Source organism: Neomonachus schauinslandi, chromosome 13 (assembly GCF_002201575.2).
Source record: "Neomonachus schauinslandi chromosome 13, ASM220157v2, whole genome shotgun sequence".
Classification (NCBI taxonomy): Eukaryota; Metazoa; Chordata; class Mammalia; order Carnivora; family Phocidae; genus Neomonachus; species Neomonachus schauinslandi.
The window spans coordinates 89,093,991-89,112,210 of record NC_058415.1 but is presented as its reverse complement, the minus strand read 5'-3'; the positions used below and the strand labels follow the sequence as shown (position 1 = coordinate 89,112,210).

The window sequence follows — 18,220 nt, the reverse complement described above, 5'->3', positions numbered from 1 at the left end:
ATCCTTATCTAGTGATTTCCAGTAATCCAAGAGGTGGCCCATTAAATGTTACATGGTATAGCAATATTTGAAAGTACTATACAGAAATGAGATGTTTTTATTAACATTCTCTTAAATGTAAATAATAGTATCATCTCTTTTTCTTACCCTGTTTATAATTCTGGACCATTTTAGGCCTGCAAAAAGAGAGATCCTCTCAGCACTTAGAAGTTATTGAAGGAACCAGGGACGCCTGGGTGGCTCAGTCATTAAGTGTCTGCCTTCAGCTCAGGTCATGATCCAGGGTCCTGGGATCAAGCCCCACATTGGGCTCCCTGTTCTGCGGGAAGCCTGCTTCTCCCTCTCCCACTCCCCCTTCTTGTGTTCCCCCTCTCGCTGTGTCTCTCTCTGTCAAAAAAAAAAAATCTTTAAAAAAAAAAAAAAAAAGAAGAAGTTATTGAAGGAACCAGATACTAGGAATGTTTGCTCATATCCAGGACTAATCAAGGAAAGAGGAGGGTTGTTGCTGGGGACAGTCGGACAGCAGAGAACGGGGAAGTGAGGAGAGGGTGCTTGAAGGTGGCATCAACAGCAACAGAGTATATATTGGATCACAGGATTAGGATTGGGGCAGGGGCTCTTTTCAGCCCATTCTTTGATATTGGAGCCTTGTCAAACAAGCCGGACCGTGGGCCCTGCCTGGGTCCTGTTCCGAGTCTGCCTCCAGAGTCTCATCTGGGAAATGAACAGAAGAGGTGTAGCAAAGTATCAGGAGTTACATGAGCCCCTAAAAGAAAGGAAGGTGCTGTTTCTATTCTTAGTGCTGAGCCTGTTCCAGCAAGCACAGCAGGTTACTTTTTCCCGGGCATTATATGAAGCTGCACTTTTTTTTTTTTTAGGTGTGTGGGTTTTTGTTTTTTGTGTTTTTTGTTTTTGTTTTTGTTTTTAATCCATAATACATGCTTAGGTTCTAAGAGAGTAAAAGCACTTAATGTATTTCCAGGATCATGTTCCTTTTTGGAGATAAAATTCAGCTACTTTCCATTTACCTTCAGAACTTACTTGGTATTGCTTCTCTACTTACACTGAGCTATTATAAATAGATAGTTCAGCCGGGTGGGCGTTTGGTGCCTGCCTTTAATCTCTCTGCTGTATTCTTCTACATATTCCATGGGTGTACGTAGGGCCATGAAATAATAGGAAAACAAATGTGCTTACCAAATCCTAGGATGCCAGAATCCTAGGATAGCCTTTGAAAAAGATCATCTTAAGACAGAAAAAATAGGGCGCCTGGGTGGCTCAGTCGTTAAGCGTCTCCCTTCAGCTCAGGTCATGATCCCAGGGTCCTGGGATCGAGTCCCACATCGGGCTCCCTGTTCGGCGGGAAGCCTGCTTCTCCCTCTCCCACTCCCCCTGCTTGTGTTCCTGCTCTCGCTGTCTCTCTGTCTAATAAATAAATAAAATCTTAAAAAAAAAAAATAAAAGGAAATTTTACTTTATCCAGCAGATATTAAACATATGGAACTTATCCTGAGATTTATGAGCCAAAAATATAAATAAATTCAGTGTAGATTGCAGGAGGGCCTTGTTTAGAGCTTGTTCCTGAACACTTTAGGATGCCTTCCCTCGGAGGGCCCTCCCATGCATCTCTCAGCAACAAGAGGGAGAGGTGATCCTTTCTTCTTCACAGAGTCTTGCCCAGCCTCATGCATTTGTATGTTCGAGTGTAAGCTTTCATGTTTGCATGCATGTGTTTTGACAGGTGACCTTGGGAAAGGTGTTGAAAGTGATTGTCGTCATGCGGAGCCTATTCATTGATCGAACAATAGTAAGGGGATATAGTGAAAATGTCTACACAGAAGATGGCAAGGTAAGCATTCTGGAGTCTTTTGTTTCGTTTTCCTTTATTTTCTGTGTCCCAGAACAAACGTAGTAGAGTCCCAGTTGAATGACATTAAACACTAACAGTCATAGCTGAAATGATCAACAAGCATGGTTTATCAGTATGAAGATGAACGTTTTACAGAAGAACATTTCTCTCTCTCCCCCCTTGCATTTTTCATCAAGCTTCTGCTTTTTCCTTTAAGCCTGATGCCCTTAGTTGAATTTCTAATTTATCACCTTAGACCTCAGTTGCCTCATTAAATGTGTCTTCTGAGGAAATGGATTTCTTTCTTTCTTTTTTTTTTCCCGCCCAGTAGTACAGCACATCAATAGCCCAGGGTTTGGCATTTTCAGCATTTTGCTTTTCCTAGAACCATGAGGAAAATTCGAGTTACTCTGACACACAACCTGCTCGGGATCTTTTCCTATGAAACTAACAAGGAGCCCTGGGGAAGTGGCTTATCCTCAGTAGTACATACTGAACACTGCAGTTGAAAAAAGAGAAGTTCTTTCCATGGTGATTTGTCTCATAGAAAGTTCACCCGTGTGAACCCCTAATTTCTCTTGACTGCACACTGTCCATATGGCTCTATGGAGAGCATCAGAGGATGTTAATGGGAGCTGACAGCCTTCATATTTGTTGGCTTCCAGAGTGTAATGAGCGCTCCGCCTGAGATACCCACCTGGATGCACCCCGGCCACTTCGTGCACCAAGCCTCTCTCTGCCCCTCTCTCCTGAGCTTTCCCTTCTCTTCATGAAGCCCATTACAATTTTTAAAGTTTGCTATAGTTCTAGCACTCACCACCCAAAAGCCATATTATAATGAGGATAGAACATTCTTCAAAAAAAGGTGACAGATGTAGCTTAGCACGCATAACAGTGTGCTACGTAAGAGCTGTGACCCACAAAGTGATGAGATTTGTGTTTTGAACAAGTAACCCAGCATCTCCACATCCCACACAAGTGTTGTCACGAGGGAAGCTACTCTTACTTCAGGGACTCTGCCAAGTTCTCGTAGATCTCCCCATTGAAAGCAGAGTGTTCCTCAAGGGGAGATTTCTGTTTTCTTTTTGGAAAAACCAAAGTGTCTTTAGAGCAGCTGTGGAGAATAAAGCACGTCACCGGGGCAGGCTGGTCTTCGTGTGAATGATTTGTGAACCCTGGCGGCCCCTCTCATGAGCAGCTCCAGACAAGTGAGCAACAGCAGAAACACCCCCAGCCAGGAGCCCACGCCTCACTGGCCCGGCCGTTTAGAGGTGTGGTTCTTGTCGCCTTTGTTCGAGGTTCACAACTCCTCAGTCACACCTGGTATGAATCACAGGCCTTGCCCTCCAGAGACCCACAGGTGCACTGGGGAGAGAAGGCTGGAAACATAGAAAGCTAAGCAACAGTAGAGACCGTGTGACAAGAGGTACAAACTTGGGAGAGGGAGGAAGCATTCTCTGAAGTTAGATTCTAAGGAGTGAGGGTTTCCCTACTTTGCATGATGCCCCACATGGAAGTGTCCTAACTAAGACCTGTAAAGCAAAGCACTTAGCACTTTGCCACCTAGTTACCCACTCAGTAAATAACGAATACTATTTTTATTCTGCACTTAAAACAAGGGATTTAGAAAATTGTCACATATGTATGCTTCTAGGATTTCTCTCTGGTTACTCCCCCTCAGGTGCTTCCAACCAACCCCACCCCCACGCCCCCACCCCATACCGTGGTTTCATGTGTCAGCCCACAGAGATCACTTCCGATCTGTGTCTAGGTGGCACCTCTCCTCCCCCGGTGCTCCACCTCACCTTCAGCCCACCCAAAACTCCGCTCACCGTCTTCCTTCTGAAACTCAGTTTCCCTCTGCTGTTCCTCATCTGGGGTAACTGTACTACCACCTAATTGCTCAAACTGTCCTTCCCCTCCCCCAAATCTAGTCTGTCAGCGGGTTCTGGTGATTCTCCCGCTTACATCTCTCCCAAGTTGGGCTCCTCCTGTCCGTCTCCCCTTCTTCCAGGTTCTCCTTATTTCTCAATGGACAAGTGCACTGGCCACCTCATGCCTCGTCTCCAGTGTTATTTCCCTCCCACAGTCTGTCCTTCACTTGGCTTCCAGAGCGGTCTTCCCAAAATACACATGCAAGCGTCTGATTTCCTGCTTTCACCATCCCCTGTTGCCCAAAACATGCAAGAAAGTAGAATATTAATAGGTATTAGACACAAAGCGGTCCATGGTCAAAATGTCTGAGAAACACAGGATTAGAGAAGGTTCAGTAGGTTTCTTTACTATAGAAATTCTTGGAAACTTTAGTTTGCTTAGTGTCCCGTGAATTTCCTAAGAGGAGCATATAGTGTGCGGTATTTTCCTAACTTATTTGAACCCCAAATTCATTATTTCTTCCTTTCCTCTCAGTATATTGTGACACTGGCATTTCTCAGAACATGCTTCTGAAAACCCTGGCTTCTAAAATAAAATCCAGACTCCTTAGCAACACATAGAAATGCAGGTGATCTGGCCCCTGCCTTCCTTTCTGACCTCAGTTGACGTCATTCTGTGAGCACGTTTTGTCTTACTCTCCAGCCTTTTGTGCTGTTTGTGGCTCCCACAACTCTCTCACTCACTTGCACCCTCGTTGCCCTCGGCCTGAGATGCTTTGTCCTCCTCGTCCACCTGACACACTCAACTCTTCCCTTCATCCTGGCTTACTGCCATCCTCTTTCTCATCCTGTCCCCGGTTCCCCAGGGGTCTCTTACACGAGCACGGACTCGAGCTGGCAGGCCTGGGTTTGCGTCTGTTTGTGGCACAAATTAGCCTCCTCCTGAATACATCCATAGCATTTTGACCCATCTTTTTCTAGAACTAGAATTAGTATGTCATGGTTATTTGTTTACATGTCCATCTTGAAATTAATAAAAACACTAAGAGAACTCCGTATGTTGGCCTGGTAGGCGTCATGCTAAGCAAACTTTGCCCACAGTGGTCATCGGGTCCTAGGTTCTGCTTAAATTAGAATCGTTCTCCAGAGAAGGCAACTGAGACCTAGAATGTACAGTGACTTGCCTGCAGTCACACCCCACTAGGCCTCAGACCTCCATCTACCAGAAGCACCTCAAGGGCCCAGACCCTGTCCTGTGACGCTGTCCCAAGGAGATGCCGCAGGTGCCTGGAGTGCTGGAGAAGCTCGGCGCTGTGTGGGAGGGGACAGTGGAGAAGCCTCCTTGGGATGTGCCAGTGCTTTAGCTGGAATGGAAAAGCGGAGAACCAAACACCAGAGACGAAGACCAAAAGAAGCAGCCGAGAGTGTAGTTATAAGTGCAGAAGATGAAGGAGACACATACTCATGTGCACACGGCGCGCATCTTCCTAATGAGAGATTAGCGTGGGTTCTCTCTCTGTTCATCAGAAAGAAAATGAGTGTGTGTCTGGGAACCTGAATTCTGCTATGATTCATATCACAAATGTGATACAGGAGGCCTCTTGCTACATTTTACAGCTGCACACATTGGCCCAAGTGGTCAGCAGGGACCCTAAAACAGGGAAGAGCAAGATTGAGAGACTAAGGCATTTGTTGTGTTAAAGGCACATGAACCGCATTTGGCAGAGGAGCTCTCTAAACGACCGCTCTGCCCAGAATCAAATCCTAGCCAATTTGATTAGCACCTTCTTTTTTTCAGAGCACTTTACAAAACCATGCAGACATTATTAGTGTTCTATTTTGAGTACCGATGCTGGTATATGTGAATTTATATATAGTTATACACACGTAAGCCTTAGTGTAATTAACATGCTGAAATGTCTAGCACATCCCAAACAAAATGAACCTTTGGAAGAAGGCACTGGAGCTTGAGGTGTGGTCCTCAAGAGCAGATTGCTGCTTGCAGTTCTGCTGTTCCGGACATGCAGGTCTGCATTGGCCAAGCCAGTGCCTGAGCACTTGCCTGGGGGTGATTTGCTGCAGTCTGAGAGCTCAAGCCACTGATACCGCGGGCGCGGCTTGGAAAGCCGTGGGCTTGCTGGGGGCTGAACCCAAAGCAGCCAACACCTCCGGAAAGGTTTAATTATCCCTGTTGCTACAGTAGTGGCCCAGCGCCCCCTCCACCACCCCGCGCCCTGATTTCCAGACCTGGCAGGTTTTTTTCCCATCAGAATCCCAGCAAGGCTGTCACTTTGCACTTTGCAGGAACCGCCACCACTGCCACCCTCATCGTCTGCCTCTTTACCTGGGATGCATATTTTTTTTTTTTAAGATTTTTTTTTTTTATTTATTTGCGAGAGAGAGAATGAGAGACAGCATGAGAGGGAGGAGGGTCAGAGGGAGAAGCAGACTCCCTGCCGAGCAGGGAGCCCGATGCAGGACTCGATCCCGGGACTCCAGGATCATGACCTGAGCCGAAGGCAGTCGCTTAACCAACTGAGCCACCCAGGCGCCCTGGGATGCATATTTTTGAGACCAAGCTCCAGTAGACTAATTCCTCTAATAAAATGTAAAAATGCTTTTAAAACTTACCAACCCGCTATTCACTGTAACCAGGGAGGCGCAGAGAGCCATGACTCAGCATGTTAAAAGGCAGATTTAAGTTGAATACCTGGCCATTGTCCTGATTTTATACGCACCAGACTTAACTGAAAAAATATAAGTGTCTCGGTTGAATTTATCTTATTAAGGGATTTAGGTTATGTTAATGCTATAGCTTCATTAATTACCCCATATCAATAAAAAAGGCAGCTTTTAGCCTCCTAGCGAAAGAGAGGAAAAGAAAGAGTGGTATCAGAGGGAACCTTCAAAGACAGCCAGAGCTGTCTCCAGGGTAATTTCTGATCCCCGCATTCTTCCTACTTCAAAGTTGGATATATGTGTGTGTGGGGGGGGGTCGAGGGGGATGGGGAAGCTTGAATCTGATTTCTCTAATAAGTGTTGGCATCAGCCCCGTTTGATATTAGATGCAGGGAACATTTTGATTTGTTATAGCCTTTGAAATTGTTCAGACGACCTTCAGAAAAATGTTCTCTTGTTATTTATGGGGGAAGGGGGAAAAGCTGGGGAAGGGGCCTCCGGTTAAATTCGCATGCGGATGGTGCCCGGAGTTGTGCTTTTCAGCAGTTTCTAGTAATAGATGTCTGTCCTGATCGAAAGTGAAAAGTTGAAGAACAGCAGACCCGTAACACTAGTTCTTTGGTGAGACTTGTTCACTTCCTGATTCTCTGGGGAGGACTGGGCACATTAAGAAAGTGACCAGGTAGAAGTTTATGGTTTTGAAAACTTGGGGAATCATGGAGAAATGTCCGACCATTACTGGTTTACGGCCCTCTGCCCCTGCTGACGCATCACCTGTTGACCTTGCAAGGTGAAGATGCTAATAAATCAAAGCTTTAAAAGTTGAAGACCCTTGTGAGGCTTATGAGTTTTATTTGGAATTGTCAATTTTAGATAATTTATGGTACCTTGTACTATTTTTTGAAATGAAGAATTCGTAACTTTCTGAGAAGCTGCCAGGATTTTCACTGGCTGCTAAGCGAATTTCAGTGGTGATGATTGTCACATGAGCGGGCCTCAAAGCAGATTTGTCATGTTGAACTTCTACAAGAGTGCTGCCCCCCGCAACAGCTGCTACCACTTGGGGGGGGCTCGCAGTCAGCCCTCCTGAATTCTAGCTGAAAGGCGGTCTTCCTCCCAGGTTGAGAGCTGGGCCTCTGGAGACAGAGCTGGTTTTGGATTTTCTACCACATGCTCATTGTGTGATGTTGGACAGGTTACTTAACTTCTCTGAGCCTCGATGTCCTCTTCTGGGAGGTGGGGATGGTTTCATCATCCTCGTCCAGATCTCTGGGAGGATTCCAAAAGCTAACACAGCTCCGTGTCCTTGGGCTCTGTGCTCAGAGTGGAGGCTGCTTGTCCTTCTCCCTCTATCCCTCCCCCCCCGCCCCCGCTCATTCTCTCTCTCTCTCTCAAATAAATAAAATCTTTAAAAGGGAGGGAGGAAGGAAAGAAGGAAGGGAGGAAGGAAGGAAATGCAGATGTAGTGCAGGCCACATGCATGGTCCTTGGTGAATGGTGTCTGCCCTTGCTGGATGTGCAGCCATGCCGATGGCAGTGGTCATTGTCCTAGCTGGTGAGCCCTTGCCTTCTGATATTGGGCCATTCTGATTTTTCTTTTCAGTAAGTCAATTTGATCGTCACCATTCTTTTTTTTTTTTTTTAAGATTTTATTTATTTTTTGACAGAGAGAGAGACAGAGAGAGAGGGAACACAAGCAGGGGGAGTGGGAGAGGGAGAAGCAGGCTTCCCGCTGAGCAGGGAGCCCGATGCGGGGCTTGATCCCAGGACCCCGGGATCATGACCTGAGCCGAAGGCAGACGCTTAACGACTGAGCCACCCAGGTGCCCCGATCGTCACCATTCTTATTGGTTGAGAGGACCTTTGACGTCTTGATGTTTAACCTGAGAGCAGATATGTCTGTGCTAGAGCAGTTGGTCATCTGTGAGGTTTGTTTCCATTTTACCCGAGAACAGAGCACATTCCTACCCCTAAAATACTCATTCCAGTCCTCAGAGTCCCAGAGGCTACTCCTAAGACTGCAGATTCAGCCACCAATTACCATAAGGTTGGCTTTTCCATTTTAAGATCTTTCTAACGCTTGCCCAGAATACTGAGAGGTGCTTTACTTTCTTTCCCTGACGTTGTAGTTCAGAATAATTTCCCGTTCATCAGGCTGAAAGTTTACAGCTTCCAGAATGCTCCTTTTTGAATATCACAGCCAGAAAAAAAATTGGTAGCCATGCCCGTCTTTGCAGTAAATAAGCTAAAGCTAATAAATATTCACTTGGATCAGTCCAGGCTCCCTGAAATGAATTTCTGAAATCTTCCTGGCCCTGAGGAGAGGCAGGGCACTGACTCCAGAATGCTCACTTAAATGGCTTTCTTTGGCATAAATCTAGCAGAAAATCAAGTACAAACTGCCTGCTGTGTGTTCGCAGCAATAGGGGAACCCATTGCTCCCTTTCTTACCCGTGTGCACCTGGTACATAGGGCTTATTGTCCGACATCCTTCTGTCCCAGATGGCTGCAGCTCTTCCCTAGGGTCCTGTATTATCTATTTAAACCGCTTTTCAAAAAGAGCAGCACGCTCACTTTGAATGAGTGTGGTGTGCTATGAGAAGCCGCAATTAGGCTGGAGAGTCCATCTCTTAATTAAACTTGTGCGTATTTCTCCCTGGATGATTTCTCTATTAAAACATTCCACTGATGCTGAAGAGTTGGGTTTGTTTTCTTTTTTTTTTTTTTTCTTTTTTTTTTTTTAAAGATTTTATTTATTTATTCATGAGAGACAGAGAGAAACAGAGGGAGAAGCAGGCTCCCAAGGAGCGGGAAGCCCGATGCGGGACTCGATCCCAGGACCCTGGGATCATGACCTGAGCCGAAGGCAGACGCTTAAGCATCTGAGCCACCCAGGCGCCCTGTTTTCTTTTTTTTAATAATTTTCTCTTTTAAATAAAAACTAACTTTTCGGTTTATATGCAGCTTCTTCTTTTCTCTTTTTCACGGCCCCGTGTTTATGTCTTGGTCTGCCTAAGTATGTTGGGAGCAGGCAGGAAGGACAAACAGTGGAGAACCTCAAAAGAAACGGCTGCCGGCTTCAAAAGGAAGGGGACCTGTGTTAGTTCCAAGTTGAGACACTGATGTTACTCTCCCTAAAATTTAGATGTAGAATCTTTGGCATCTCCCTGTCATCTTGGCAGTGATTTGGCAGAACTAAGAGTTACAAAAAATCGTTCTTATTCATTCTGCACTCTCTGAATACTCTTGAAGTGCTGCATTTTTTAAGCCCTGGGCCCCACTGCGGCACTGAGGAACAGTAGGAACCTGCCTTCTCCTCCCCAGGATTACCAGCTGGCCAGCAGTTTTCTTCAACAGAATTGACAGTGTAGGGCATTCATTCCATATGAAGGAAACCTTCTTTTGAGGTTTCCTTCAGAGTTATCTGGAGGTAACATGTCACTTTTCCCCCTACAAATTGCTAGCCTACCAAATTAAAATTCTAATGCCTAAAGATTTTTTTTTTAAGATTTTATTTATTTATTTGAGAGAGAGAGTGAGAGAGAGAAAGAGCACAAGAGGGGGGAGCGGGAGAGGGAGAAGCAGGCTTCCCGCAGAGCAGGGAGCCCGATGCGGGACTCAATCCCGGGACTCCAGGATCATGACCTGAGCCGAAGGCAGTCGCTTAACCAACTGAGCCACCCAGGCGCCCTAGTTTTTTCTCTTAAAACACCTTTATTGGAGTGTAATTTTTAAAGATTTATTTATTTATTTATTTGAGAGAGAGAGAATGAGAGACAGAGAGCATGAGAGGGAGGAGGGTCAGAGGGAGAAGCAGACTCCCCGCCGAGCAGGGAGCCCGACGCGGGACTCGGTCCCGGGACTCCAGGATCATGACCTGAGCCGAAGGCAGTCGCTTAACCAACTGAGCCACCCAGGCGCCCCCAGAAGCACCATTCTAAACGACCCTAAACATTACAGAGATTTATTTTTTATTTTTTAAGATTTTATTTGAGAGAGAGAATGAGATAGAGAGCATGAGAGGGGGGAGGGTCAGAGGGAGAAGCAGACTCCCCGCTGAACAGGGAGCCCGACGCGGGACTCGATCCCGGGACTCCAGGATCATGACCTGAGCCGGAGGCAGCCGCTCAACCGACTGAGCCACCCAGGCGCCCTAAAGATTTTTTTTTTAATCAAGTGGCTGAAGGGGGGGTGGAGTACAGTGACTGAAAATTGATACCACCTTTCTGAAGAGCAGTTTAGTCAGAGTAGAAGGAGAGGGGTCAGTTAGGGGCTTCTCTGGAAATCCAGGAAGGACATGGTAACACCAGAGGGGATAGGGAGAGGTGGACCCATTCGAGTGAATGTTCAGGCAGAGTTCTTCCAGTACTTTTCCTGTGCTTGGATCTGCTAACCCTGGCCCTCTCCAGCAGGAGCCCCGCAGAGGTCCAGGGGACCCTCTCAGAATCCTCTAAACCTCCTCCATGGCCTGAAAGTTCTCAAACACGGCGCAGTGTACATGGAACTCATTCTGAACAGGAAGAAGCCAGGGAGAAGTGAATGCGTGCCTGTGCACAGACCACCTCTCAATTCCAAGGGCCATTTTCAGAAAACCAGGTTTTGGTGTTTTCCTCAGAACAAAAACAGAACTCTGAACTTCCCCATGTCAAGTACAACACTTCACTTCCTGTCTTTTTAGAGGAATCTTCCCGTGTGATTGCTTCTCATGTTCCCAGGTGCTCCAAAATCAATAACACAACCTATAGGCCATACAGCTGTATCTCAGGTTTCTACCTTGACCACTGGCCAACCCCAAAGGCAGGTTCCAAGAGGCCCATCGAGCAGGTGTTTCAATTTGTTCAGCTCTGGAATTCGTATATTACAGTTGACTTTTTAGCACCCGTGGGACGTACTGACTCTTCTAATCTGCACTATCCTTGAGCTATCTCCCAGCACTGAATTTTGGGGGTAATTCTGTTTTTGCTCTACTTAATTTATAAGTATAAACTCACAGAACAATGAGAATGCATTGACTTACCGTACAAAATTGTAAAACAAAAATCCTTTTGGTTAGAATAAGCCACTGACATGCTCTGTGCAAGACCCAGTGTACCCCGAAGAGGATGAACCCAGTTGACTCCAAGCCCTAGCCACGACCTCCAGTTTCCTCATTTGTGAGGCAGGGGTGCCCTCGATCAAGGGTCCCTGGCCTGACCAGCCATCACAGTTACACCACTGCTTGGGGAGCAAACAAACAGATGAACAGATTCTCAGGCCCACTGTAAACCTACTAATTCAGACACTCCAGGGGAGGACAGGGAATCTGTATATCAAAATACAAAAAAATTCCCCCAGCAGCTTCTGATGCCAGCCAAGTTTGACCATCATCAGGGTAGACCATCCATAAGAAGCCATGGGCAATTGAATGGCTCTGAACCATTGTCTCATCACCTGGAAAGTAAGGTTGTTAGTGGGACCAGTCGCATTGGTTTGTTCTAGGGATTACATGAGCGAGTGCGTGTGGAGGGCCCCGTGTGGCAACTGGCGTGGAGCAGGTGCTCAGCAGCTGGGAGCTGCTAGTTTTTCTCCACTCCGCAGGGACCTACTGATACCTGTGACATGCTAGGTCCCACACCAGGACAGCATAAGCAAAAGAAATAAAGTTCCAGGTGGTTTTAAGTGCAATGAAAATCTCAAATTTTTGAAAAGATAATGAGAAGACAACAGGTATGGAAATAATATTTTAGACAGGGTAACTGGGAAATGGCTCTCTGATAAGGTGATTTTTGAACTAAAGAAAATTAAGAGGAGCCATGTGTTTGTGGGGAAAAAGAAATCCGTGCAAAGGCCCTGAGGCAGGATTGACGTTGGCATGCAAGAGAACCATGGTAGGAGTCAGGTTATAAAAGGGAGCCAGGGGCTCCGCTCATGTGGCCTTGGATGCAACAGGTGTCTCACACTCACTTCCCTATATCCCTTCTGTTGGTTTCCCTAAATAACTGACAGGTTGAGAGAGAAGAAATTCAAGCAGGACATTTAAGATGCACATGCAGTGCCACGATTCTGTTTATTCCATAATTATGTTTATTATTTCAAGCTGATGGGTTTAACAGTAGTTACAGTGTCATCTCTCAAAGTCCACAATTCTAAAATTGATGCTGATGATGCTTTATCTCTTTCCCCCCAGCTTGATATATGGTCCAAATCCAACTATCAAGTATTCCAGAAGGTAAGCTTTACTTTTGCTTCTTACTCAAGAGTCAGGAAGGGAAATATGAATGCTCAAAGGTATAAACATCGGTCTTAAGTTAGAGCCTTTTTTTTTTTAATTTTTATTTTATTGTTATGTTAATCACCATACATTACATCATCAGTTTTTGATGTGGTGTTCCATGGTTCATTGTTTGTGTGTAACACCCAGTGCTCCATTCAGTACGTGCCCTCTTCAATATACCCACCACCAGGCTAACCCCTCCCCAAAAAAGTGAAAAAAGCCAGACACAAAATGCTGCTCACAGTATGATTCCATTAATATGACATTCTGGAAAGATAAAACCTTAGGGACAGAAATCAGATCGGTGGTGTCCAGGGGCTAGGAGTCAGTGGGGAGATTGTGCCCAAAGGGGCAAGAGGAAATGTGTCGGGGTAGTGGGAATATTCTGTATCTGAATTGTGGTGGTGATTACATACTGTGTTATGTTCCCAAACTCATGGAACTAATATACCTACTGTAGAGGGAAAACTGTGCTTTCCTTCCTGTTAGGGAAGACCCCAGTTCTTCCCTCCTGTGTTTGTCTCCAGTGAATCTCCATTACTGTGCACATAAAACAATTCATTTCTGCTCCTCCTGGTCACCGAAAATATGGGGGTTTGCCCCACAGTAACAGGACACAAGCTGGGTGTCCTCCAGTTTAACTCAGCCTGACACGATCTCCCCAGAGCTACAGACCCCAGTCACAAGTTCAGTTATCTGTGCTTCTGCCCTCCTGGCAGTAGATCAGAGGTTCCCATGCCCCCTTCTCAGGCTCTGTCACTTTGCCAGAGCAGCTCCCAGAACCCAGGGAAATGCTTACTTAGGTTTACCGGTTTATTAAAGGACATGATAAAGGATACAGATGAACTGCCAGATGGAGAGATACATAGAGCAAGATGTGGGAGGGCCTCAAGCGCAGGGGTTTTGGTCCCCATGGAGTTGGGGTGCATCACTCTTCCGGCGTTGTGTCGTCTAGTCTGGAAGCTCTCTGAACCCCATATTGCTGGGATTTTATGGAGCCTTCCTCATGTAGACATAATCGATCGTAATTCGGTTTCCAGCCCCACTCCCCTTCTCTGGAGGATGGGGGGTGAGACAGAAAATTCTAAGTCTCTGATTACCCTGATTATGGCTTGGTCTTTCTGGTGACCAGCCCCCATCCAGGTGCCCACCCAGAGTTGCCTTGTTAGACCAGGAGATGCCCCTAGTGCTCTTATCACTTAGGAAATTATGAGGGTTTCAGGAACTCTATGCCAGGAACTAGGGGCAGAGATCAAGCAATATATATATTCTTTTTCTGTTATCTCGCACCTACAAAGGGTGAATTTTGCTGTATGGAAATCATACCTTAAACAAAAACAAAAAGCAGGGGCGCCTGGGTGGCTCAGTCATTAAGCGTCTGCCTTCAGCTCAGGTCATGGTCCCAGGGTCCTGGGATCGAGCCCCGTATTGGGCTCCCCGCTCCGCAGGAAGCCTGCTTCTCCCTCTCCCACTCCCCCTGCTTGTATTTCCTCTCTCGTTGTGTCTCTCTCTGTCAAATAAATAAATAAAATCTTTAAAACAAAAACAAAAAGCAGAGGCTTTTGAGTTGTTCCACACACTCAGTTTTTAAGCTCAGTTTGTCAGAGCCCCCATGGTCTACACAGGTGCCTAGTATGGGCTGAGGGAGGCGGGCTGGCCCTGTCCTCACCCTTCCCCCACCCCCGCCACTCTACAGTCTGGTCACCTCTTTTTCTGATGTCAGGCTTCCTCGTGAAATGCTATTTTTGGGAGCTGTCAGAAGAAATGTGACTAGAGGAAATCCTTTCCCGGCTTCTGATGGTAGAAGGGGCCCTTCCCCAGAGCAGCCCAGCACCTGGAGCTTACGAGGGCTCCCACCACCCTGTAGCAACCCCTGCAGGAGGCCAGCTCCCCTGCAGGACACCAGCTGCTTTCGTCTGCTCTCATCCCACCTCTGTCTCTGCTTTCGTCCGCTCTCATCCCACCTCTGTCTCTGCTTTCGTCCAGCAGCACACATGGTGGAGTTGCTTGTAATTTCATTCGGTGCCCCATCCAGCTCAATAGCATGAGCCAGGCACTCTGCTAGGTGCTAGGAATACGAGGGAAAACCAGACAGACAAGGAGGCACAGGAAAGAAGGAAGGTAACTCCAGGGTGTTAACCAGGGGGCTACAGTCAAGAACATCTGGAGGGGCCTCTCACGTTGGGGCAGTCACAGGAGGCCTTTGTGGGGCAAGACCTAAACCGAGACGGGCCGCTCATGAGAAGGAACCGGTCACTTGAAAAGCCGCGGGAGGAGATTCCCAGGCAGTGGCAGTAGCAGCCCACCAAGCTTGTGCTGAGGAGCACACGTCCTAAGAGCCGCTGGAAGCCTGTGTGATCAGAGCGTGCAGTGGGCCGGGAGGGAGTGCTGTGGGGGACGGGGGCAGAGCCGCCGGTGGGCAGGGGCCTCTAGGTCCGGGGACAGAATTCGGATTTATTTGGTGCGGAGGAGGGACATGATTTTGAAAGCTGAGCCCAAATCGTTTCCACTTGTGTAATAGTTATGTCTGAGGGATGCCAGGTAGCTGAGAGAGAAAGCATGGAACTTTTTTTTTTTTAATTGAGGGGAAATTCATATAACACAATTCCGTGACTTTAATGGTGTTGTGGAGTATCCCCCCATCTAGTTCCAAAACCTTTTCATCACCCCAAAAGGAAACCCCGTCCCCATTAAGCAGTGAGCGTAGGGCTTGTGTATCAAAGCAGCATAATGGACCAGCTCTCTAATGGTGTTTACTGCATCACTTCACATTGTTCCCCGGGCCTTCTGCATGAAAGGCTAGGCCAAGGACGGCGGGTGCATACGGCTAGGAGAGGAGTCTGAGGCCCAATGCCACACATTTAGAGAGCCTGCGAAAGCATTAAAATTCCACAATCTGATCACAGTTAAATACAACATGCTATCCTGGGTTCGATCCTGAAACAGACAGAGAGATTAATGAGAAAGTGAGCTTAGTCACTAATAAGTAACCAGTGTTGGTTTCTCAGCTTTGCTGAAGGAGCCGGGTCATGACACGTGTCAGCAGAGTGGGGGAAACTGGGCAAGGGGTACACGGGAGCTCTGAGTACCCTCTTGGCAACCTTTCTAGTCCAAAGTTAAGTTTACCTTAAAAAGAAAATCATCATCTTGACTCTTCTAACACTCCTCTACCCAGCTGAGTTAGCGAGAAGCATAGTAGAGAAAATCGGTCCAGAGCCTGAAGGGAAGGTATGTGTGGTCATAGGTAGGCTTTAGGACAGGCAGCTATATTTGAATCTTAGCCTTCTCATCTGAGTGACCACACCTGAGGCATTTACTTGCTCCGTATGCCTAAAGTCTCAGCCTTGAATGCTAATAGCTTTGTCCATGCTGGCTGCTTTTGTCGTGTTTTTCCCCAGCAGCTGGTGGAAAAGCGTTTTAAGAGAAAGAACACTGGTCATTATCTGCATCGTATTTCACTTTAATAGTGAGAAACATTAAAGCAGTTTTGGGTTTTTTGCCGGGTTTATCGCTGTGTCCTCTGTGGTAGTGCAATGAGCTACCTCGTTCCGGCCCCACAAAGGCCGTGGCTTCGGGGAGCCGTGAGCATTGCAGACCCTCACTGGTCTTTTAACAATGGTCCAATTTCCATTCACATACCCTTTGTGAGGGAGGGGCTTGCACATGCTTGCCTTTGCATAGGTACTTTTTTTAATGTTCTGTGTAGTATTAAGTATTTTTGAACGCAAGCAGAAAGTTTATTGGGAAGTCATAAAATGTGTGAAACACAGATTTGGTGAAGCATAGATGTGGAGAGACAGCGCTATATTTTTATTCTACCTCCCCTAAAAATAACCTGCCAAGCGCTCTTTGTATTTGTTTAAAACTACAAGCAGATGCTGAAGCAACGTTTAAAATCTGACATTAGTCTAGTCGGAGAGACGTGGGCGCACCGGCCAGTTCCTCCCTCGCAGTCTGTGTGGTGGGTCTGAAGCAGTGAGAGCGGGTGCGTTTGTAGGGATGGAGATTTTACCTCACCTGCTGAATGGCATGTTGTCTGTGTGTGGGCAGAGCCCTTTCTGGAAACCCTTCATCATCCCTACCTCCACCTATTTTTAACTAAGTGGACTTGACCTGATACTGACCTGTACTCAATTAAAGAACCACAGTTTGGGGACAGGAGAAGTGCTCTCTGATTACAACTAACTACACGTAATGAAGTCCTTTTCCTATTCCAGGGGCAGGTAAGAGTCAGTGGATTAAGGAGACTTCTGTCTTCCCTACTACAACATTGTCTTTTTGCTGCCAAAGTAAAGAATATATTGGAAAATAATGTAGTACAGAATTAAACTTCCATCTTTTATCAGTAGAGCTTTCAGCTAATCATCACACAGAAGGGCTTGGGTATTTTGTTTAAAGAAAAAGTCATGTGCTTGCAGAAGACGCGGGTGGGCAGGATGGAGGACACAGGGTGGCCTCACAAAGAGGCAGGACGGTCTGGTGCTTATTTTTCTGTTAGTCTCAGGCCGCATTGGTGGACAGAGGACAGGCCGCACAATGAAAACAAAGCTGGGACCACTTGTCTATTGCAGACTCCAGAAGCCTGGTACGATTTATGGGACGGTGGGCAGCGTCTCCAACTCAGAATGCCAAAAGAGAAGGATTAGAGGGCAGCATTTCCAAACTCTGCTCTTTAGTCTCAGCTTTTTCTCAGAATCCTATTTGCTTCTTGTCCACCCACTTAAATTTTGGGTGTCCTGATGGATGTTGCTGGTAGCGTTTCCCACAAAGACACTGAGAGCACTGTGGTAAACATTCCCTCCTGCCTGTCGGTCTGCTCACACCCCGTGCATGGAGACTGGGAAGGGGAGGCCTCGTTGTCTGCATTGTCTGAAAGGTTCAACCTGAAACAGGAGGGAAGTGCATTTTCAGGCCACAGTGACATGGTCAGGGAGGATCCTTGGTCATCGGTAAGAAGGGATCTCTCCAGCCGAACACAGTTCCCGAATGTGCTCACCATGGCAATCAGAGACAGGAGTCCTGGGCCGCCGGCACCAGCCCTCCCCGTACGGTTGGAGGAACGCTCTCCCGGCATTGCTCTGGTGTAGAACCCCAGGACTTCCTTTCTTTGGCGTTCATTATGTGGTCGCAGTTACTGCGGACTGTGTGTGTTTCCCTGCCCACAAGCACAGCGGTAGCAGCCGCGGAGAGAGGCCTGCTGGGAAGGTGGGACCCCTCCCAGTTCTTTTCCCTCACTGTGACAAAGCAAGCTGGTGGGAGGAGGGTTGCCTCACAGAGCCCACCCGAGCTTCCGCTTGCCTTTTCATTCCTGGAAAAGAATGTCAGGAGCTAAGAGAATGGAAGCGCACACCTGTCACATTCTCCTCAGGCCGTGCACGCGGGACTCCCTGGGTTAAAAGGCAAGCTCACGAGGTCCTGTCGCAGATCCTACCCCATGAAACGAAATGTGGCCTGCCTTTTGTCCGCAGCGGGGACTGTCAGTAAGCCCTTTCCCTCTTCGTCATTAGACCCCTTACCCTGGCGCAGGGAAGCGGCGGAGGGCCGGGGACAGCTTGCTGTGGGGCC

General features: G+C 47.1%; 1 protein-coding gene across 2 annotated transcripts in view; it reads left to right on the top strand.

Moving 5' to 3' along the window:
* Positions 1-18,220, top strand: part of MED27 (mediator complex subunit 27) — a 202,605-nt gene that overhangs the window by 169,626 nt on the left and 14,759 nt on the right. Inside the window, exons 5-6 of one of the 2 annotated variants that reach the window (XM_021691218.2) lie at positions 1,742-1,849; positions 12,569-12,610. In XM_021691218.2, coding sequence (XP_021546893.1) covers positions 1,742-1,849; positions 12,569-12,610 — 150 coding nt within the window. The remainder of the gene's footprint in view (positions 1-1,741; positions 1,850-12,568; positions 12,611-18,220) is intronic. The other variant, XM_044920381.1, reaches the window with a different exon arrangement.